The sequence below is a fragment of the Solea solea genome, chromosome 1 (assembly GCF_958295425.1).
Source record: "Solea solea chromosome 1, fSolSol10.1, whole genome shotgun sequence".
Lineage (NCBI taxonomy): Eukaryota > Metazoa > Chordata > Actinopteri > Pleuronectiformes > Soleidae > Solea > Solea solea.
The window spans coordinates 31161671-31184418 of record NC_081134.1 but is presented as its reverse complement, the minus strand read 5'-3'; the positions used below and the strand labels follow the sequence as shown (position 1 = coordinate 31184418).

General features: G+C 38.6%; 1 protein-coding gene across 2 annotated transcripts; it reads left to right on the top strand.

Annotated features, from left to right (window-relative positions):
- Nucleotides 1-422: 422 nt before the first annotated feature.
- map3k15 (mitogen-activated protein kinase kinase kinase 15) lies at nt 423-22645 on the top strand. Of its 2 annotated transcripts, XM_058642683.1 has the most exons (30): nt 423-1290; nt 2455-2594; nt 3334-3357; nt 4211-4288; nt 5746-5939; nt 6280-6448; nt 6531-6637; nt 6879-7049; nt 7219-7331; nt 7424-7583; nt 8253-8403; nt 8500-8607; nt 9240-9289; nt 9544-9639; nt 9773-9860; nt 10101-10234; nt 10337-10464; nt 10658-10788; nt 11154-11259; nt 12752-12909; nt 13899-14082; nt 14166-14343; nt 16045-16219; nt 16769-16954; nt 17354-17459; nt 17919-18165; nt 19251-19363; nt 19443-19549; nt 20456-20532; nt 21413-22645. In XM_058642683.1, exons 1-30 carry the CDS (start codon nt 978-980, stop codon nt 21504-21506), a joined length of 4086 nt encoding a protein of 1361 aa, XP_058498666.1. In that variant the 5' UTR covers nt 423-977; the 3' UTR covers nt 21507-22645. The 2 variants fall into 2 exon arrangements, with proteins under 2 accessions (XP_058498666.1, XP_058498677.1); XM_058642694.1 differs by lacking the exon at nt 4211-4288.
- Nucleotides 22646-22748: the final 103 nt, after the last annotated feature.

Here is a 22748-nt window from a genome sequence, read left to right as displayed (position 1 = left end):
TTGTTCAGGAGAAAATTGGACCTTTAGGCCAAATTTATGCAAAAAAAGAAAGGGGGAAAATATCAAGTGAGTGGTCGTTCCTGGTTTGACATAATGGAAAGACAAATAAACAGCAACAACTTTTGATAACTTAGGTATGAAAAATATCATCTTTGAACTCTTGAAGGTGGACAACAGCAGTATAGGACACTTTCCCTGCCCATAAGGACGTTTAAATCTACTTACTTTCTGACAATTTTCTGACATTTACCACAACAATAATCAATGTCATTCAATTTAAAATGATTATTTATAATTAATTATTTTTGACTTAAACTTAAATTAAATAATTTTGACTTTTCTGCCCACTTCACCCAGCCTTATATATATATATATATGTAATGTCCTGTCTGAAATGTAGAGTTTGTACGAGGAAAACAACATAAATGACTTAAATCAGGAAAATTAACAGTAACAATAGTAATAGCGTGGAATATGAATATATAGGTCACTCATCGTGTCTCCGCTGTGCTGAAGGTCTATTTGCTGTTCAGAGTAACTGAGAATAACTTGGCTGCTGCGTCCTGTCCCCGTGCGTAAAGGACACAGTTTTATATTTAGACCTCCAGAATCACAGAGGCAACATTTCAGGACTGTGGTCAGAAGAACCTGGCTGTATCTTCAGATTCTAACCTCAAAGCAGGCTGAAGATCCGCAATCAAAGAGATTAAAAACACCAGTGGATGCCTTTTATTCTCTCCTCTCTTCCCTCTCTCTCCACCTCTCCCTCTGTCGGGGATCTAGTCGGATCCAGTCTGGGTGAAAGCGGGCTTCCTGGTGCGAGATAATCGGTTGGTTAATGAGGCGAGGATGTGGAGGCACAAACTCAGGCGCGCTCCTCAGGTGCGCAAAGAGTGAGAAGGCAGAATAAAAGAGTGCACGGGAGGTGGAACCTCACTGAAGAAGGAAGTGCACAGTCTTCCGCAGGTTTTGAGGCCATGGAGACCGGCCAAAGCGCGCAGGTCACGGACATGGGAGCGGAGCACTCCGGCGGCGTGAGCGCGGTTCTGGAGCGGGAGCGAGACAGGGGCGACGTGTCCAGCCCGAGTCCCCCGTTCAAGCAGCGATCCCTGCGGGTCGTGTACGTACTGAACGACGGGCTGAAGTCGGTGATGGCGAGCAGTCCCGAGTCCGGAGCGCTGCAGTGTCTGCAGAGAGCCTGCGACTCCGAGAGCGCGCTGCTCACCACCGTCACCTTCGGAAGACTGGACTTTGGGGAGACGTCAGTGCTGGACAGTTTCTACGACGCAGGTGCGGTGAGGTGATCCATCTTTAAAGTTCACTTAACTAAGTCCAGTTCTCCTCTGGCTGATCCTTCAGAGACACCACGTGTTACTTGACAATAAACACATCCATCATACTTTCACTCTTACTGAAAGTACCTTAAATGTATTTTACTTGAGCAAAATTACAAGTATGTTACCAGAAAGTAACTTTGGTAGAAGTTGAAGTCACTTAGTTAAGTAAAAGTCTTAAAAGTGTATGACATTTACTCTACTTAGGTATTAAAAGTCATTTTCTGATATAAAATGTACTTATGTAGAAGTAAAGGTATTTAAAATTGTCTTTTCACTGGAAGGTTGTGGGTTCAATTCCTTGCTCTGCTCGTCTATATGTGCCCAAAATATCTGTTGACATGATATCCAATATCTGTTGATTACTCATAGAAAGTCAGAGAGTGTTACCCTGTGTGTGTGTATATGTACAGTATATATATATATATATATATATATATATATATATATATATATATATATATATATATATATACATATATATATATATATATATATATATATATACATATATATGTATATATATATACATATGTTTACAGTTTTGCCCATTAGCAGAGATAAAGATGAGTAAACAGACTGAATCACTTACTCATAAACGTGCGTCAAAGGGAAGTGAAAACGCTGTCGAAACTTTGGAAGAAAAAAACGTGTTTGCAACACTTGCAACATTTACCCAGGAATTATTTGACTTAAAAACAGGATATTATAATATTATAGATTTTTTTTTTCTTTTTCACATATTTTATACTTTTTATACTATATACAGGACAAAGTCAGTAATATTTCACTTCTAAATACCCTGGATTTCAGATAGTATTCATGTTTGCTCAAAGGGAACAAAATACAAAACAGAAAAGAGTGAAATATAAACAAAATAAATGTAAAGTTTTTAATACATTTTTCTTAAAAGAAAGAAAAACAAAAAAGAAAATATTTACCAATGAAATTAGATTTTCTTCAAATTAATATATTCCTTTTTATTTTATTCATCTTCTAAGTTCCTTTTTTGCATACTTCCTACTTTTTTTTATCACATTCCCCTTTATGTGTACACATACTAACACTTAATGTAAAATTTTTGCTCTTTTAGAACTGTTATTATTGTTCTTCCTTGCAGACATCGCAGTGGTGGATATGAGTGACGTGTTCCGGCAGCCGTCCTTGTTTTACCACCTGGGTGTGAGGGAGAGTTTTGACATGGCTAATAATGTCATCCTGTACCACGACACTGATCCTGACACTGCACAGTCCTTGAAGGTACACACACACACACACATGCACACACACACACACACACACATTCCCTAGTCCAGGGGTCTGCAACCTGTGGCTCCACAGCCGCATGTGGCTCTTCAGCCCCTCTGCAAGTAGCTCCCTGTAGCTTAGCCTTTTATTTTATTTTAAGTCCTAATCGTCAAAAGAGCTTTTCGGGCCGGACGAAATATCCTCATTAGGTCAAAATGTCCCAAATAAGGACCCTTGGACCAACTATAACCTAACATACAAGTAGGATTTGCTCTTGGGCTCCCCCAGCAGTTTGTAAACGGTACTGTTTGTCACTACTTTGACCGGGGAGGTCGTTCACCCTGTTGAAATAATCTCAGAGACATTATTTGAAGGTTAAAAGTCTCAATCGTCCTAAAAGCTCATTGAGCCGGACAAAAAGTCCTCATAATGTCAAAATGTCCTCACAAAGACAGTTGTCCCCATGGCCTACTCCAGACGCGCATACACAACACAACTCCTATTTTGTGGCCTTAGTATTCACGTGAATCATATCTTCGCACCTCCCTAAAGCAAAGTCGTCCCCGGAGTTATTTACAGACTGAAGTGTGAGAGACTGAGCAGCACATTTAGTCCAGCACTGAGCTGCAAGTGAGGAAACAGCTGTTTCATGTAGTTGTGACAGTATAATTTAAGAGTACACACACACACGCACACGATCTGCTGTCCAAATCCACACTAACACGCTTGTTTTTCTCGTCTCTCTTTACAGGACATGGTGGCGCAGAAGAACACGGCAAGTTTCTATGTGTGTGTTGTCATGTGATTTATGTGAACACACTGACTTGAGCTATAAGTGGAACAATATATGTGACACATGCTGGTTTTTGTCCTCTAACTCACACCAAAACATGAAGGCGGCACACAAAGGACAGCATATATTGTATACAGTGAATAAAGAAAATAGTTGAAAATCATGAAAAATTACACCCAAATTAATTAAGTTCATATAAAGTAAAGTTCATAAAACTTTGAACATAAAATGTTGGTTTGAATTGTTAATACGCAAATAATTTTAGTTAATTTGAGCTTAAGTTATCAAGATAAGTGACACTATCTTTGTATAACTTGCTAACTTTAGTTTGAATTGGTAAGTTGAATTACTTTATTTTTTACTTTCTTATTCAAACTTAAGCTTTCAAGTTATATGAAATTATATTCACGTCACATGGTAACTTTAGTTAAAATTGATTGCAAAAAATGTTTTCATTCAGACTGAAGACAGCAAGAAGTTATCTCTGTATAACTTGCTAACTTTAGCTTGTATCACACTCAAAATACCTTCATTCAAACAAATTGTTTTCAAGTTCCATTGTCTTAGATTACATGGTTGGTAATTTAAGTATACATTCAAATTAAGTCAAATTAATTTAGTTATTTCAAACTAAAGTCAGCAAGTTCCTATTAAGTTGAAAAGTTAGCATGCTACATGAACATCCCTTCATGTAACTATAGCCTTAGGTTGAATTGGTGAGACTCAAATTAATTTAGCTCATTCAAAAGAAAATTAGCAAATTATATGAAATTGTCCATATGTATTTTGCCAACAATTTTGTTTTTACTGTTTCTCAATTGTGTGTGTGGAGTAGACCACTCGTCCGCCTATGTTAGGTTTTCCTTGGGTTCAGTTGCCTCCAGAATACAGAGGCTCTGGATTGCGCAATAAAGTAGGTACCGTGCTGCACCAAAGCATGCTGGGAGTTTTCTGTGAAAGACTAATAATAACAACAACAGCAGCCAGCTGATGCCCTAGTGGGATTGATGTGTGAATAACATAATAAGACCCCTAATTATTTTCTACTCAGAAACCCAAAGGAGTCCAAAGACTTGAGTCATGACACTCTTCAGCTAATGCTTCGATAATGATATGTTCAAACGTATATATTTAGATAAGCCCATGAAATAAATAGTGGCCAGTCCACATATCCTTCATTTATAATAAGCATTGGTCATGTTCACGTTAGCTGATACTGTAATGTTGTATTAACAGAAACATTAAACCACATTTGCTCCCTGATCGTCTTATCAGTGCATAAACCAAACTACCAATCTGTGTCACTTTACACTAGCACGTTAGCTTAATGTGGACTTTATGTTTGTTTTGTATGTATTTATGTGTAACATTTAGAAAGATTTTTTGGATTATTATCCATGTTATTATAGTATAATTATGTTGTTTTAATTTGATATTTGATATTACTGAAATAAAGTGTACTTTGAGCACAACAATGCTTTAACAATGTCTGCCATTTTGTGCCACCATGTAGCATCCTGTCAAACTAGCCAACAACCTTAAAGTTTACAAATATCAGGGGTGCAAAAAAGAATGTTCTGATACATTTTCCAGTACAACAAGAAACAGAAAACTTTGAAGAACACGTATTCTTCTTTTGTTGATCATGCTTGTATATAGTATGAGGCGAGTATATATGATGGAGTTGGGCCTAGCTAAACTGCTGCTAGTGTTGGTTTTGCTAACTGGACTTTTAACATACTTACACATACATATACATTTCCAGTTGTTGTTGCTGCTGTTGTTGTAGTTGTTGTTTGCCTACTGCCTAAGAGTTATTGTTATATTGCCAGCCGACGACTTAGCATTTCAGCTTAGCCACTTCACTTTGTGTTTTCGTGTGGATGCTTTTGAGAACTTTATATACCTTGTGTATTAGGGCCAAATATTGAGAACATCTTTTGAAAGAAAAAAATAAAACAGCATCACTTCTGAAAATAAAGTCAGAATGATGCGACAAATTTAGAACTAATATTTAATATTTTTATTGCAGTTTTTTTTTGTAGTTGTGTTAACATATTGACCTGTAAAGGGTTAAAATCTAAAAATGTAATTAACATTTGATATGTATATTTCAGGCTGAAATAGTTGTTGTGTATTTATAGCAGTTATAACAGGAAGGTGACATTTTATGCCTGTAGGAACAAATTAGTCAGGCTATTAAAGGAACTCATAAAGGTTAATATTTTGCTATATTGTAATTCACATATGTGGGAATGCATGTTTATTCTTTATTATCTTTGTATTTACTGTCTTTGCTGCTGTGACTAATACAGGACTATTCCTTTTCAAACTGAACAAACTAAACTTTCAAACCCTCTCTCCCTCCAGGCATCCAGTGGTAACTACTACTTCATCCCCTACATAGTGACTCCCAACCATGAGTACATGTGCTGCGAGAGTGACGCCCAGCGCAGAGCCAGCGAGTACATGCAGCCCAGCTGGGACAACCTGCTGGGGCCACTGTGCGTTCCCCTGAACGACCGCTTCACCAGCCTGCTCAAGGACATCCACGTCACGTCCTGGTAGGAGATCAACAAGACAACAAAAAATGATTTTCACTTAGAGAAATTACCCCAACAAATGTAGTGTGTACTAATATACTGAACAGTCATGTGGCTATTATAGATCATGTTTTGTGTTAGTGTAGCAAACATTTGCAAAATATAGAAAAGTATAGAAAGTAACAAAATAAAAGATAAATAAAAATATGTTTAAAAATGACTACAAAATCCTAAACTAACTGAGAAAGACAATCACACGCAGACTGACCGCACATGTCCTGAACTATGAAAACAAGAGATGTAAACAATGTACCCCAACAGGCAGATGGATAGAAACTGTTTCCATTCTCTGGTTTTGTAGCGCTTCCTTTAAGGACACCCTGCTGAACGACATCAGGAAGGCCCGGGAGAAATATCAAGGGGAGGAACTGGCGAAAGAGCTTTCCCGCATCAAACTCCGCATCGACAACACGGAGGTCCTCACTCAGGACATCGTCATGAACCTGCTGTTTTCCTACAGAGACATACAGGTACAAACACAGTGTAAGAGGTCATTGTGTGTACATTTTTTTTAAAAACAATAATATATAATGAAACATATGTGACCACCAGGATTATGACGCGATGGTGAAGCTGGTGCAAACCCTGGAAATGTTGCCGACCTGTGACCTGGCAACGCAACCCATGATCCAGTTCCACTACGCCTTTGCTCTCAATAGGTAAACAGGAAAAAAGGAATTAAGAGATGCTCGACACACAAAAACACCCAGTAATGATCTAAATTAAGACCATGTTTTGACATATATAACATCATAGTTTCTGTGAGAATTGCAGGCTGTAAGCTTAGATAGAATATTAGATGCATTACGGCATAGACCCAAATAATAATAACACCTTTGCTCTGCTAATTCACTTTAGTCAATAATAATTCACCACTTGTATACCTGTACATGAGTGCAGGAGAAACAGTCCCGGTGACAGGGAGCAGGCGCTCAGAGTGATGCTACAGGTGCTACAGTCGTGTGAGCATCCGGCACCGGACATGTTCTGCCTCTGTGGACGCATTTACAAGGACATCTTTCTGGACTCGGATTGCAAGGACACTAAAAACAGAGACAACGCTATACAATGGTACACACACATGAAAAAATGCAAAGTGCAACGTTTCAAGAGTTTTTATGCATAATAACCCCCTCAAAAATGACTGCAATAACACGGAAAAATAAACAATAGACGTTTCGGGCCCTCATTATTTCTCTGTGTATTTATGTATTATGTGCTGTTCTTCCCCCGTCTTCAGGTACAGGAAGGGTTTTGAGCTGCAGCCCACTCTCTACTCTGGTATTAACCTGGCTGTCCTGCTCATAGTTGCTGGTCAACAGTTTGAGAGCTCAATTGAACTGAGGAAAATAGGTGCGAGGATCCTGAACATGAATATCAAAACTTCAAATCTTAACAAAACTGAAACTAACGTTTACTTTTTTTTGTACTTTTAATGATCTCAGGTGTCAGGTTAAACAGTCTGCTGGGCCGCAAAGGTTCCCTGGAAAAAATGAACAACTACTGGGACGTGGGGCAGTTCTTCACCGTTAGCATGCTCGCGAGCGACATCCCCAAAGCGACGCAGGCTGCCGAGAAGCTCTTCAAACTGAAGCCGCCTCTCTGGTGAACACATGAACATTATTTACCCTTTTTTTAACTGACAGTATTACCAGTATTAAATATTTTTTCACCCAGAGAATAAGGTTTCTCACGACACAAAATAGTTGTCACCTCACGTTACACATGCTCAGGTGCTAGCTGTGTTACACACGCTAATACGCTAACCTCTTGACTCGCGCTTTCATTATTTATTGCTCATTTGCATTAACTACCCACTAAATTACTTCTTTTTCTGCTTTTCAAGCTCACTCGGGGTCAAGGTGATAATAGTTTTTCATTAGTTTTAGTTTTTATATCATTTTGACTTTTTGTTTTTAAAATTAGTTAGTTTTAGAAGTTTTTAGAACAGGTTAGTTAGATTTTATTAGTTACCTTTCAAAATTGCTGGCGGAGAAAAAATAAATATTACACTTCATATGAATCCAAAAGGATTACCTATGATATAAATTTACAAAGACAAAAACTAAGCACATTTTCATTACAATTTTAGTTATAATAACCTGTTTTCTGATAAATTGTTGGGTTGTTGAAGGAATCTCATCTTTTCTCTTTCAGTCTTATTTATTTGTTTTACATTATTAAATGGTTTAGTTGGGAATGTGGCTAGCATCTAATTTAGGCGTATCATTTATTTGTTGTTGATATTTTTGTTGTATTGTTTTTGATTTCCAGGTATTTGAAGTCGGTGGTGCAGAACCTGCAGCTGATCCAGAGGTTCAAGAAGCAGACGGTGGAACATTCTCCTCATCGGGAGAGACTTGACTTCTGGATGGACATTATCGTGGAGGCCACGCAGAGAACCACCAATCGACTGCGCTTTCCAGTACAGAAAACACATCGATGCTAAATTTAACACACACCATCACCGTAAGATGCAGTATTCTGTGATTCATTTTGAATTTTGTCTTTTTATTATTAGGTGTTGATTCTGGAACCGACCAAGCTTTACCAGCCTTCATATGTGTCCATCAACAACGAGGCAGAAGAGAAGAATGTTTCCATTTGGCATGTTTCTCCTCCCGAAACAGTGAGTATGTCACCGTCTTCAAAGTGGAATTTAGCTGCCACTAAGTGAGTTTTCCATTCACCACCTTTTTATATAATTTTCCAATAAAGCAAATGTTATAAAAACTGAATTTGTGAAGAAATGTAACAATTGCAAAGTGAAATTGACTGATCTGTTAAGTTTGCATATTGATAAAAACAACCTGTGAGGACAGGTGAATGATGAGGACAGGTGATGACAGGTAAATGTTGAGGACAGGTGAATGACAGGGACAGAGGAATGGCGAGGACAGGTGAATGATGAGGACAGGTGAGGACAGATGAATGATGAGGACAAGTGAGGACAGGTGAATGATGAAATGATAATAATTATTTTAACCTATGAGAACAGGTGATGACAGGTAAATGTTGAAGACAGGTAAATGTTGAAGACAGGTGAATGACAGGGACAGATGAATGATGAGGACAGGTGAGGACAGATGAATGATGAGGACAGGTGAGGACAGGTGAATGATGAAATGATAATAATTATAAAAGACAGAGTTTCAATGAGTCCACATGCTTTGATTCTGGTTGACTATGTGACCTTTTCTGAGCAAATGTGTTTGTTGTTTAAATCAATAAGGTTTATTTGTATTATTATTTATTTTACAGAAAGGAATCCATGAGTGGAACTTCACTGCAATGTCAATAAAAGGCATTAGGTATGGATAAAATGTGAATTATTTCCAGAGCCTTCTTGACTATTGGTCAAATAAAACAAAATTAGATTGTCTTTTAATTATAACAAGTTAATATCTATTTGTTTATTCTGAATTTTGGGCTGAGAAGTAATGTTTGACATTTAAAATAAATTTTGGTGAGGTATTTTATAATGATTCAAATGTGGCCATAGCCAATATAATCTAATACAATGGAAAGGTATGCCTACAATGATGTATTTCCACTTTTCCTGCAGTATCAGCAAGTTTGACGAGCGCTGCTGTTTCCTCTACGTCCACGACAACTCTGACGACTTCCAGATTTACTTCTCCACTGAGGAGCAGTGTGGTCGGTGAGGACAAACACCTGTAAATGTGTCTGTGTAGGTGTGTGTGTGTCTGTGTGTTTGTCCGTGCCTGTGTTTGTAGGCGATGAATAGGAGGTGATTATGATTATTATTTTGAATATGTTCTGACTGTGTGCAGATTTTGCTCCATGGTGAAAGAGATGATATCTGATGGTACAGGAAACTCTGTGGAGCTGGAAGGGGAAGGAGATGGCGATACGCTGGAGGTGTGTTGGTGTATATTCGAGTAGATTTAACACTAAATATGTCACGACAGCAAAGAGATAAAAATACATTGTAAAGAAGTGGGCAAAAATACCAAATCAGGATAATAAATGTCCAAATGCTGCCAAAAAGTCCAAATAAATCAAAGGTTATGGTTGATGATTGTGACAAAATGTCTATGTTCATAACTCTTACTGATGAATTCTATGTGTATGTGTGTGTTGATCTTTGGGTGATGACAGTATGAGTATGACACCAATGAGACAGAAGACAGGGTGGTGTTGGGACGAGGAACCTATGGAGTGGTGTACGCAGGGAGAGACCTCAGCAATCAGGTCCGAATCGCCATCAAAGAGATTCCTGAGAGAGACAGCAGGTACACAAACCCATAACTATTCTTTAATTAGTTCTTTAGATGGGTTGTTAGATGTATAAGAAAGGAGAATCTCTTTCACTGCCGTGTCTTTTTGTGGACCAGATACTCGCAGCCTCTTCATGAAGAGATCGCTCTTCACAAGTACCTGAAGCACAGGAACATCGTTCAGTACCTGGGCTCCGTTTCCGAGAACGGATACATCAAGATCTTCATGGAGCAAGTGCCTGGAGGTGTGTTTGTGCAACACAGACTCAGATTAGAACTCAAAACACCACAGTGAGGCTGTGAAAAACAGTCAGTTTGTTTTGTCCATGTTAGAGATGGATGCTTGTGACCTCTCGGTTACTGGGCGGTGTCTCTAACGGCTTGGTCGTTTTCCCATTTCATGATAGGTTTTGGACACTCCTTCTCTCCTTTCTCCAGGAAGCCTGTCAGCGCTGCTGCGGTCTAAGTGGGGTCCGCTGAAGGAGGCCACGATCATCTTCTACACCCGACAGATCCTGGAGGGGCTGCGGTACCTGCACGAGAACCAGATCGTCCACAGAGACATCAAGGTACCTTAACAACAGACCAAAGACAGGTGTCTCAAATCAGTTTAATAAGGTTCGGTACACACAGGCAACCAAAAATGGCAAACGATATTGGTACTGGGTGAAATTGGATTTAAAATGTATTATCGAATATTGGCAAACAGTCCAAGATCTCCTGATTTTGTCACCAAGTAAAAGAATGGAGGGTCCAAAAGCAACTAAAACAAATGGGAAAAAAGTCCAATAACATGCATCCCTGGCCAGCATATAAAGTTGTTATATATAAAACAAGACATCATAAAAATAATATTTACAATTTGATGCTAATCTAAATGTATCGTTGCCTACATGACTGTATATACAGCACTGTCCTTCACTGTGTCCATCAGGGTGACAACGTCTTGGTTAACACCTACAGTGGTGTCCTGAAGATCTCGGACTTTGGTACCTCCAAGCGTTTGGCAGGGGTCAACCCCTGTACGGAAACATTCACTGGTAACTCTAATTCCCTCTGTGCATTACATTGCTTATATGTTTTTGTACACACAAGCATTTTTATTTGTGAGTAAAATGTGACCAAAAAACCCCCCCAAAAATTACATAACAAATGGACAGAATTTGGAGAAATCTACTCGTCTTTGAGTTTACACACAGGAACACAATAGTTTTCTTAAAAGAGACAATTGTTATAAAGAGATCAATTGTTATATTTCCAGTTAGTAAGAAGATTTAATTTAAAGGTTGCAAGAAGATGGTGGAACAACACAATACAAAATGATACGATAAGAGAAAAAGGGTATGGAGCAATTTTAGACATCGCTCCAAATATTACAGTACAGAAAAGTAATTAAAATAGAATAGGAAAACATTATAAAATGGAAATAATACAAAATTCATAACATTTTTCACCTTCTACAACTAACAAACTAAACTGCCAGAGTGTCAGGCACCACATTAAGCTTCAACACCTCAGTTAAATGCTCCAATAATGACTCAGTTAGAACAAAGTCGGACAAAGTGCCGTCATTTGTTTGTAATCTGTCTTAAACGGAGTCATAGAAACGCTGCAGAATCTCAGGTTAAGAAATGATGACCCTCAAAATGTCAAGAGCCACTATCAGCCTCTATGGAAACACTCATATACACACACACACACACACACACAAGTGTGTATGATTATGTGTGTGTGTATGACACGAACATTCATTGGCCATCTGGCATCTCCAGCTGCCAGTGAGCTGTGTAATTAGATTAGCTAATCAAGCAAAGGCAGAAGGGTGTTTACCTTTCATTAGTAGGTGTGTTTGTGTGTGTGTGTGTGTGTGAGTGTGTGCGTGTGTGTGTGTGTGTGTGTGTGTGTGTGTGTGTGTTCACAGTCTTTTTATAGCGCTCTCTCTCTCTCTGTGTCTGTCTCTCTTTTTACATCTGTATTTAGAGCTGAGGAAAAATGCCAAATCTGCTTAGACAAACGGGCGACAGACAAAATACATTATATTCTTCTTATTATTATTATTTTTATGATATATGATTCTGACTAAAACTAAATGTTCAGTTGTTTTGAGTTTAATGTTGAATTTTTGCAGCAGAAATACAATTTACAATGCGTGTATGGAGCCGTATTACCCAGATATCATCTGTTCTTTTATTTGTATACGTTTGCATAATTTTTACGAAATGTTTTAGAAATGAATTGTTTTGTTCCCTGCTTCAATTTGTAATCTGTGTATTGAGCTCTATAGTTTTTGATTTTATGTAAACTGCAAAATTAGGGTCTGTTTTCAAAAGAACATTGGATACAGACTATTTACAGTGTCTGTTTTTTTTGGGAATAAGTGTTCAAATCATATTCTGACAGTAATAAAAGTAAGTAAAAAAAGTCAGTTTTCTATAATTCTTTGTTTCAGTCCGTGACCGAAAACAAAAACTGGTGACATGTAAAAATCTGTTTTTCATGGCTTATTTATCTGTGCCTCTGGCTGTTCTGTAGGTACACTTCAGTACATGGCACCAGAGATCATCGACAAGGGCCCTCGAGGGTACGGGGCCCCCGCTGACATCTGGTCTCTCGGATGCACCATCATAGAAATGGCCACTGGGAAACCACCCTTTCACGAGCTGGGGGAACCGCAGGCAGCCATGTTTAAGGTCAGTATTCACTGGGTTTAAAAGGTTTTGTCTCAACTAACTCAACTCATCAACAATTATATAAATGATAGATAATAAAAGAAAAATGACGGAGGAAGTGCAGCCAAAATTCCCAGTTCCATCCAGTTTTGGGGGTGCGGCTTTTTCACGGAAGGACTGCCCCCAAATGTATGGGTTTGATTTTGTCCATTAACCATGAATAAAAATGTAGTTGATGTAGTTTTCCGCTGTACAGGGTGGGTCCAAGCAATCCAAGTTATATTTTACGGAATAGTCACTAGGGGGCGATACCACTGCCTGTACAAAGAACTCCCATTTGAATTGAAGTCTGAAAGAAAATGACACTTCCCACTTGATTTATAACATCAGCAATTATTTTCCTGAAAAGTTGATGGACTCTATCATTAGTTCCAGGTCCTCTACAACAGAACATGTTAATTTTGTAAATTATGCTCCAACTTAGAGGAAAAAGACAATAAATCGCAGCACAAATATGAGTGTGATCGACAGCTGTTATCATTCTGCTTTGCAGGTGATGTTTGTGACTTTCCGGGAGTTTATTTTGAAACAGGAAGTCCACATGATATAGATTATACAAAATCATAATTATCAAAATACTTTATTAATCTTATTCCTTTGGAGGTAAAATAACACTCAACAGGAATAGAAAAATAAGGTATAAGATTATGAAAAACAGATAAAATATATACAATTTAGTGGAAAAAAAGCCGATTAAATTCTATCACAAATTAATATACATGCTTAATAAATTAAATTAAATTAAAGTGTGAATGTAATGTATGTACAGACAAAACGATGAAATAGAACTCCATTAAGAAAACAGTTAAAAGTGTTTCAGTTCAACTATTTGATCACAGGAATTACATCTAGGCTTTCCAAACCTACGAACCCCTGCTTTAATCTTATTTAAAGGCATTAAATTTAAGTATTTCATACAATTTCACATTTTCTGCATCTCTGTGTTTCAGGTTGGTATGTTTAAGATCCACCCCGAGATCCCAGAGTCTTTGTCGCTGGAGGCCAAGTCGTTCATCCTGTGTTGCTTTGAGCCTGACCCTCACAAGAGAGCCAATGCGTCAGATCTTCTCAAGGACACGTTTGTCAGGCACAACACAAAGGGCAAGAAGAGCAAGATCGCATTCAAACCCTTAGGTAATAAAAGAAACACACACTTACATTCTACGCCCCTGTTTTTTTCTTCTATACAAAAGTGTATTTGTGTTGTTTGTGTGCAGACTACATCCAAAACGTTTCCCTGCCGGTGCAGTTGCAGTGCGAGGCCACCGGGAGCAGCAGCAGCGATCACGGCTCTGTGAGCCCAGACTGCGACTCCAAACACGATGTTTTCTTTAACAAGAAGAAAAGCTCCGGCTCCGAGAACTTGCTCAAACCCCCCAACTCCAACTACCTGAGGTGTGTTACACTGTATATTATATGTGTATTTAAGTATGGTCACTTATTGGGAGTGTGGTGTTCCTACCACAAAAATTCGCAGACAAAGCGACCCTTTACAGAAAGAAACGCCCGACTTCTGTGTTTGTCCTACATTTGGTCAACACGGGGAGTGGCACAGGAATTAATGTGCAAAACAATGTTTTTAAATTAGTTATCGGACAAGAAAGACGAGCTACACATTGTCTTTTACACAATTAAAATTTTCCCCTTCACCCCTAACTCTGCCAAATCAAATATTGCTGTGGCGACCCCTAGAGAGAGAGAAGCAGAAAGAAAAAAAATAATATTGTGTATTTGTGAGTCAACGGTTAATGTGTTTGCAGTTGTGGAGAGACGCTCTGGAGACAAATCTCCAGACGAATGGAAATTCCTGGGTGTGTTTAAACTATCATGTAGCCTGGTATTTAATTATACTAATTAGCGAGCACATACAGTCCTCACAATGACAGGTTGCGCCAAACGCTCTGAACAAAAATTGTGGACCGTTCTCACAAGCACATACAGCACATACTGCTTTGGACCTGGTAATTAGAGTGCCTGCTCAGCAATACAAAGCAATAGAGTACTCCAGTAGTACTCGTCCCATAGTTTTGAGAAAAAACCCACACATCCTATATCAAAATGTGCAGTTTGATCGGGAATGGTGTGCTAGGCCTCATTGTTTTGATACCTATTACAGTTTATAAACAATTTCACTTTAGGTTTTGTACTTTTTTTGTATGTTTTCAGATCTCAGAATTTTGTTTTCATTTTTATATGACTAAAAGCACAGCTCATTCTGGTCAAACCTTCCATTGACTCCCATCTTAAAACTCAGCTTTGGAGTTTAAAAATAAATAAATAAATAAGACAAAGGTGATTTTAAAACTGTAATTTCTCAGTCAAGTCACACCACTTTTTCACAAATTTAAATGTGGGAGCTCCTAAAGCCTCCTGATGCTCACCAACCAAAAATGTAATCCGAATCATCAACTGTTCTTCAAATACAACTTTAAAACTCATTGCTTTCTCTGTTTGTCACCGGTTTTGGACAGTTAGAAGTTAGAAACAGGTGTTTGGAAGGGGGTGGGGGGATCAGGGAGGGGGAGGAGCTTATGTAACCAGTGTTTGAAGGTTCAATCCACCCAAATGTTACTCCGCTGATTCTCCATTAGTAGTATCTAGTTTTTTATTATTATGTTCCTCTCGCAGTGTTAAAATTATGTCTCATTGCTGAGAAAATACCTGCGGCTTGTGTAGAAAGATGTGAATGAATGTGAATGTGTGTGTACTTGTGTGTTAGTTTGGTTAGCAGGTGGCCTCATTGGGTTCACAGTTTGCTCCACTGCCTTTTAAGACACCGACTTAATGAGGTCTGATCATTTTATGACATTCAGCTGGGGGCTGAGCACACACACACACAAGCACACACACTTGTGGTGTGTGTGTGTGCGCTTGTGTGTGTGTGTGTGTGTACATACGTGCACGATTTAGCGCTGACTCATGCTGCCGCTGCACTTTCCTGGGCACACAGTGTCGCCAGGCGAGCCTTGAATTTGCAAATAAACTGAAGGGCGCATCACACTGTTGTAAATCATTTCTCCTGTTTTATATGACCGTGAGCTCACCCTGTGTGTGTGGGTGTGTGTGTGTGTGTGTGTGTGTGTGTGTGTGTGACAGTGTGCCAGATGAGGGCTCAGTGTCTGAGGACCGCAGTGCCCCGCCCTCTTCCGAGGACAGGGACAGTGGACTGTTCATGCTGAAGAAGGACAGCGAGAGACGTGCCATTCTGTACAAGGTCCTCAACGATGACCAGGAGAAGGTCATCTCCAACCTCAAGGAGAACCACATTCAGGTGTGTGTGTTCTTGTATTTGTGGTTTTGTGAGGACCAAAAAAAAAAACAAAAAGTGAGTACCCCTTTGAGGTGTGGCAGAACTCAAGGACCAGCCAAACTGTCCTTTTTGGCCCTCTCAAAGAGGTACAGTAGGTACACAGTACACGTACCTGCACTACCACCTTTTTGGGGTTCGGTGACAGGACCCCACAGAGTGAGGACCTTCTGGACATTTTGGCCATTCCTCATGTTTTAACAGATCATTTAAGCCATAACTTTTACACAGTGTACAAGACAGTAGATACAAAAAGTAGTAGTAGTAGGAAAAAAAACTATTTTGTCATTTAGGTTTCCATTGACCCCACATGACCCCTGAGGTGACTTTCATGCATTAAGTCTTAATAAGTGAAGCCTGAAGAAACCTTTATCGCACTTTTGGTTGGTCATGAGTACAAATATGTACGGTGGCCTGGAATTGCAAACCGCTATTACAAACAAGTTGACTGGTCAAATAATAATACTGTGAATTATAAATGAGTGTGTATTTTGTGTGTATTTGTACACACAGGGCAGTGAGGAGCTCCTGCTGTCCCTCGACCACATCAAGCAGATCATCTGCATCCTCCGAGACTTCATTCATTCTCCAGAGAGACGCGTCATGGCCGCCACCATCTCCAAGCTTAAGCTGGACCTGGACTTCGACTCCACCTCCATCAACCAGATCCAGCTGGTGCTGTTCGGCTTCCAGGACTCGGTCAGTGCACATATTCAGGCTTATGTTCTGTTATACAACAACTTTGACTTGATTAATAATGTTAAATTACAAAACAGGTGATAAAGAAACCTTTTTGAAAAGAATCACATGAACTTATAAAGCAATATGTTGATATAAAAATATAATTTTTTAGCAATGTGCTATTAATTTAGAATGAGAGACACTTTTAAAACACCAAATAATATATATTGGTGTGATAAAGGATTGCTGTGTGGCATTTTGTGACATCTAGTGGTGAGGTTGTATATTACTATTATTGTACTATTATTATTAAACCATATTGACCAAAATTATATATTCAACTCTGGTGTGTGTGTGTGTGTGTGTGTGTGTGTGTGTGTGTGTGTGTGTGTGTGTGTGTGTGTGTGTGACCCTTAGGTGAATAAAGTCTTAAGGAATCATCACATTAAACCTCACTGGATGTTTGCAATGGACAACATCATCCGCAGAGCTGTGCAGGCAGCGATCACCATCCTCATACCAGGTGTGTGCTGAACTCCTGTCGCCATCTAGTGGAAACACGAGCATTTTACAGCATATAATTTATATCGCAATAAAATAAATATATCAGTTTTTTATTTTTTTATAGTTTCATAGAAATAGTTATTTATTTATTTTTGTTTATAGTTATAGTTTATAGTTTATAGTTTATAGTTATAGAAATATTTTATTTTTTTATAGTTTTTTATTTTTTATAGTTATAGAAATAGTTTTTTTCATAGTTTTTATAGTTATAGAAATATTTTTTTTTATTTTTTATAGTTATAAAAATTGTTTTTTTAACAGTTTTTATAGTTATAGAAATTGTTTTTTGTTTTTTATAGTTATAAAACCGAATTTTTGTATATTATTTAAATGGCGTTGAATATAGAACAATACATAAATATATTGTATAATAAATAGTTAATTGTAACCACTGTTAGCCGATCTTCAAACTCCACAGAGCTAAAGACTCACTTCGGCCCGGCATCAGAGTGTGAGGGCGTGGAGAAAGAAGACGAGGTGGACGAAGAGGAGGCGGAGTTTGTTCCGGTTTTAGCTTCTCAGGCGGAGGAACTGGGCTTGACCACTGAACCGGCCCATTCTGTAGCCACCATCTGCACGCCAAACCCCACCCACTCCGTCGAGCACCAGCGCTCGAATCAGCAACTGGGGGCTCAGCTGGGGCGACTCAAACACGAGACGAACAGGTACAGAAAACACATTTGGAATAAAACTTGTGTAAACGTGTATGCCTTCGTGTCAGAGGTGTGATGTACATCAGTGTTTCTCTAGGGCCTCCAAGTTTATTAGTATCTTTAGGTTTGTAGGTATGTATGAAGTGTATTAAATTAAGACATATAATGACCATGATGATTCATCAGAGATTAAGGAATGACTTCAATACAATACCTTTCTTACATAATGAATATGAAGCCAAACAGACATGGACCATGGATGGAAAAACAATTGTGGGACTTCTCTTTTTCCTTTTCTTTTCTTTCCTTTCCTTTTCAGTGGATTAAGCTGGGGTAAAATTTCATCACACATACACACACACTTTCCCACAGACAGTTACACACAGAGAAAACAGCCTGAGGCTGTCTGACAACGTATGAAGAGAAAACACGACGATGATGATGAAATTCTGACTGGAGCTGCAGGATACGCGCACACACACACGCACACACACACACACACACACACACACACACACCCAAAGTGGAAAAACATGCATGTCACAACTGTATTTGCTCCAGGGCTGCACAGTATCGATGGTTGTCTCTAAAACCCACCATGAAGCAAAAACCTTTCCAGTTTTAACCCACTCATTTAATCAAAATTGAATGTTATTAATCTGTGAAAATGTGTGTTTTTTATTATGAGCCTTTTTTTTTTTTTAAAACACTGTGCAATATTACTAGCTGATATAATCAGCATTTACAGTAAAATAGGCTATGGAAAAGCAGAGAACAGAGTCTTCAACAGCTGGAGTTAGTTTATTCAAAAGGTCTGATTTCGAAGGTATTAATTGTCTTAATTTACCAAAAAAAATATGATAATTTAAATTCATCATATTTCAGAAAATTAACTATAACAGAGAGTTAGTCAAATAATTGGTCTTGATGTACCAAATATTTTTTTGTTTTATAAGAAAAAGTTTCTTTCATCGTAAATTTCTTCACTAAAATATTTTTTTTTTCTCTCTCATCTGACTTTTAGGACAAAAAATATTCCAAATTTTTGCCAATATGCACAGTATTTAAACTATTATAACAGTCGCTGTTGTCCGTAGACTGCTGGAGGAGCTGCTGCAGAAGGAGAAGGAGTACCAGCAGGTCCTGAAGACTACGCTGCAGCAGAGGACGCACGACCTGGAGCTTATCAGAGTCAGACACAGGCCTCCAGGTAATAAGAAACTCACTCATCGAGCCACTGATCGATCAAAGTCTTTTCTACGTGTCTAAATCTTGTTTTGGTCTCTCAGACATCGCACCTCCATCCATTTTCCACATCCCAGCGGACCACGAGCCAGACAAGCAGCTCGTGGACTGGCTGAAGGAGCAGGGAGCCGACGCAGATACCGTAGACAAGGTTCAGTATCAGCTTTGATGCTAAGCTTAAAGATTCTGAAAATCTGAAGAAAAAAAGTCTGAAAACAGGATTTTTTTTAAGGCTTGTCTAAAAATATGGCTCAATGGCGCACGTGTCAAACACTGTAATGATTTAAAAACTGTCAGTGCACCTTATGAACAGTTTCCCCCTCTTCATTTGTCAGAAACTTGTCAGCTCCTTAGTCCTGAAAATAGTTTTACCTCGATGTTGAAACACACAGAAAAGGTCTGACACTCAAATCCCTAAAGATGAGGAAATGAAGTAAAGAAGAATGGAGAGAGGAGCAGACTCTGTGACGCTGTGCAGCTGCAGCACCACTGATGAGAGAAAGAGGGAGACAGAGAGCAGGTGTTGTTAAACTGCGATTAAAATTGTGAAAATGTCGCTTCTCTACATGTGATTTTACGTTTATATTCTGTACAAATACTGACGTTGGTGGTCGCCGGTTAAGTGAGTGTTCCTGACTGTGGGTCAGAGTGCAATTGTAGGAGTCTGAGATTAAAGTCAGAATTATGATGGGAAAAATTGGAGTTCTGAGATTAAAGTTACATTTTTGAGGGAAAAAAGTACAAATTCTGAGATTTAAGTCAGAATTCCAAGGAAAAAAATTGGAATTGTGAGATTAAAGTCAGAATTCTGAGAGTAAAGTCAAAATTATGAGGGAAAAAGTCAGAATTTTGAGGTTAAAGTCAGAATTATAAAGAAAAAAGCATCATGCAGATAATATTGTGCATTTTAATCATTCTAAACATTCGTGAAGGTGGTCCTCATTATCCTGTGGGAGGACAAAGTCAGAAGAGAAAGTTTTATCACTTATCTTGGACTTTAATCTCTGTGTGATCGTTAACTAGCAACCCTTAATCATTGATCCTTTTTCTCTCCTAGTTTGTGCTGGAAGAATACTCACTGACCGACCTCCTCAGTGACATCACCAAAGACGACCTCCGCTGCCTCCGTATACGGTTTGTACGCCTACACGTTTTTTTATTCTTAAACCTGTACAGGCCACATTTACAGGTTGTATTTCTGCTTAAAATCTGTAGATTTTTCTGTTTGTGAAAAGTGTCAGAAAGAAGAAGTTGAGGAAAGCAGAAATCAGTCAAAACAGAGATCAGGAGGCTTGAACGTCAGTTTATGGGGTCAGAGGTGACGGCCAATCACCTTCTCTTCTTGTTGAAGAGTTCCATTAATGTGTTTTTTAAATAATATATCAAAAATATAACAATAACAAGTTCTGAAATCATTAAAACTGAACTCAACATTTGCTGACATTTTACTGACAGATTATGAAAATAGTCTTTAGTTGTCAGTTGATGTTTATGTGGTGGGCGGAGCTAAGGTCACTGTTTTGTCTAGCAATTCTGCCTACTACAGCATTAAATGGTCTCATGGATTTTGAAGTCGCAGCTCTAATTGGTTTCAGGGCTGTTCTCACTGCAAACTCAGCATGTACCTGTCCCTTTTTTTTATTTTAGCGCTGGCAGATTTTTATGCAAAGCTTGCAAAGAAAAAGAAAGAAAGTGAAAAGTTTGTAAAGCTTCAGGGTTGTCAGGGAAACTTAAAATGTTAAATCGGCAAATTTGATGACAGATGTTGGAGAGGAAGCATCAGGCAAATTCTTCCGGCGCAGGATTCCCCCCAGGACTTTCCACGCTGAAATAATATCACCTTTTTTTATCTCATCATTACAATTTTATTTGTATCTGTTTCCTTTTTTTTAATTCACAATTGTAATACTACTAATAGCCACCAGGGGGACACGACATAAGATGTTGTCAAAGAGAAAATAGGCTGAAATAGAAAATTGATTCTTAGAGACGATAAAGCACCTTCTGACCTCAGGGGCGGAGTCCTGTGTCGCATCTGGCGAGCCGTCCAGCGGCACCGAGAGCGGGAGAGGCTGACGAACGATGGACGCTCAGGAGACGACGCGTGACAGGGACACATGGACACAGACACACACACACACACACACACACTGCCAGTCTCTCTCACACTCGCTGCCTTCTCATCTTCGTACCTCTGTTACGTTGTTTACACGGGACTCGCTGGAGTCTTTTGCACGTCTGTGCGTCTCACACACAAGAGTCCAACCTGACCAGACCAAAGCCCTTTAGTGCCGGCACTACTTCACATATCTGTGTGTATTTATCGTGAGACAATTGCAACTAAACAAACACAGTTCACTAAATTCTCTCTTTTGTGAATGAAATGTCAGAAAATACCGTTAGAAAATGTTAAAAAACTACATTACTACTACATTATGGCCTTATTTTCGTACAGCAGTGATCCCCAAACGCTGGGTCGGGACCCACACATGGGTTGCAGGAGAGTTTCTTTGGGTCCCCAAACAAATTATCCCAACTTTTTAAGTGTGAGCTTTAAATAACATGCAAAAAATGAAGTTTTGATTCATTTATCCATTCAAAATTATAAATGAGTTGCTATATTACGCACAAATACACAAAAAATATATAATAATTGGGCTTGGTGTAACCAATATTTGTGTTTTAGAAGAAAAAGTTAAATTTTTCTCATCTGACTTCCAGAACATTAAGAATCATATTTTTTGCCAATATATACAGTATTTAAACTCTCTCCTTTCTTTTGACTAGTACATTTGACTAGTATTTGTGTTCATATTAGTACAGTACATCAATGCAGAAGTAGTTTTAAAAAGATTCTGTCAATGGAAATGGACAGATATTGCAGATAATATTTACCTAAAGCCAAAATCTTCATGATATTCAACTCGATTCACGTGCCAATCTTGTTTTTTGGGGGACTAAAGACACATTTCACAGCCTCATTGAGTCACAAAATGTTCCAAAACTGTGCTCACTCATGTCTGTCTCCTCACTCAGAAAAAACACACACAACCACTGCCTTTATACTTTGTCTGCACGTTATTTATTATACATGTTTTTCGCTCTTATCGTCTTCTCTGTGTGTTCTTGTGTTTTTTTTTTTATTACAACTACTGTCTGTATGTATGTCTGTAGGTACTGTTTGTCTGTGTGTTTCCTGGTTGTTTTCAAACTGCGATGAACCTGGAAATAAAGGAACCTGTTGTCACCCGTCTGAAGAGTTTACGTTGGCAGCATTTCACCACTTTTACCATCGGTGACGCTCATTTCCATTTTCTTTCCACTTGGGTCATTTTCCGAAAGAATATTTC

Coding starts and splice junctions, on each gene's coding strand:
- map3k15 (XM_058642683.1), top strand. CDS start 978: ATGGAGACCGGCCAAAGCGCGCAGGTCACGGACATGGGAGCGGAGCAC. Junction 10,789..11,153: donor TCGTCCACAGAGACATCAAG/GTACCTTAACAA, acceptor TGTGTCCATCAG/GGTGACAACGTCTTGGTTAA. Junction 14,344..16,044: donor CCCAACTCCAACTACCTGAG/GTGTGTTACACT, acceptor TGTGTGTGACAG/TGTGCCAGATGAGGGCTCAG.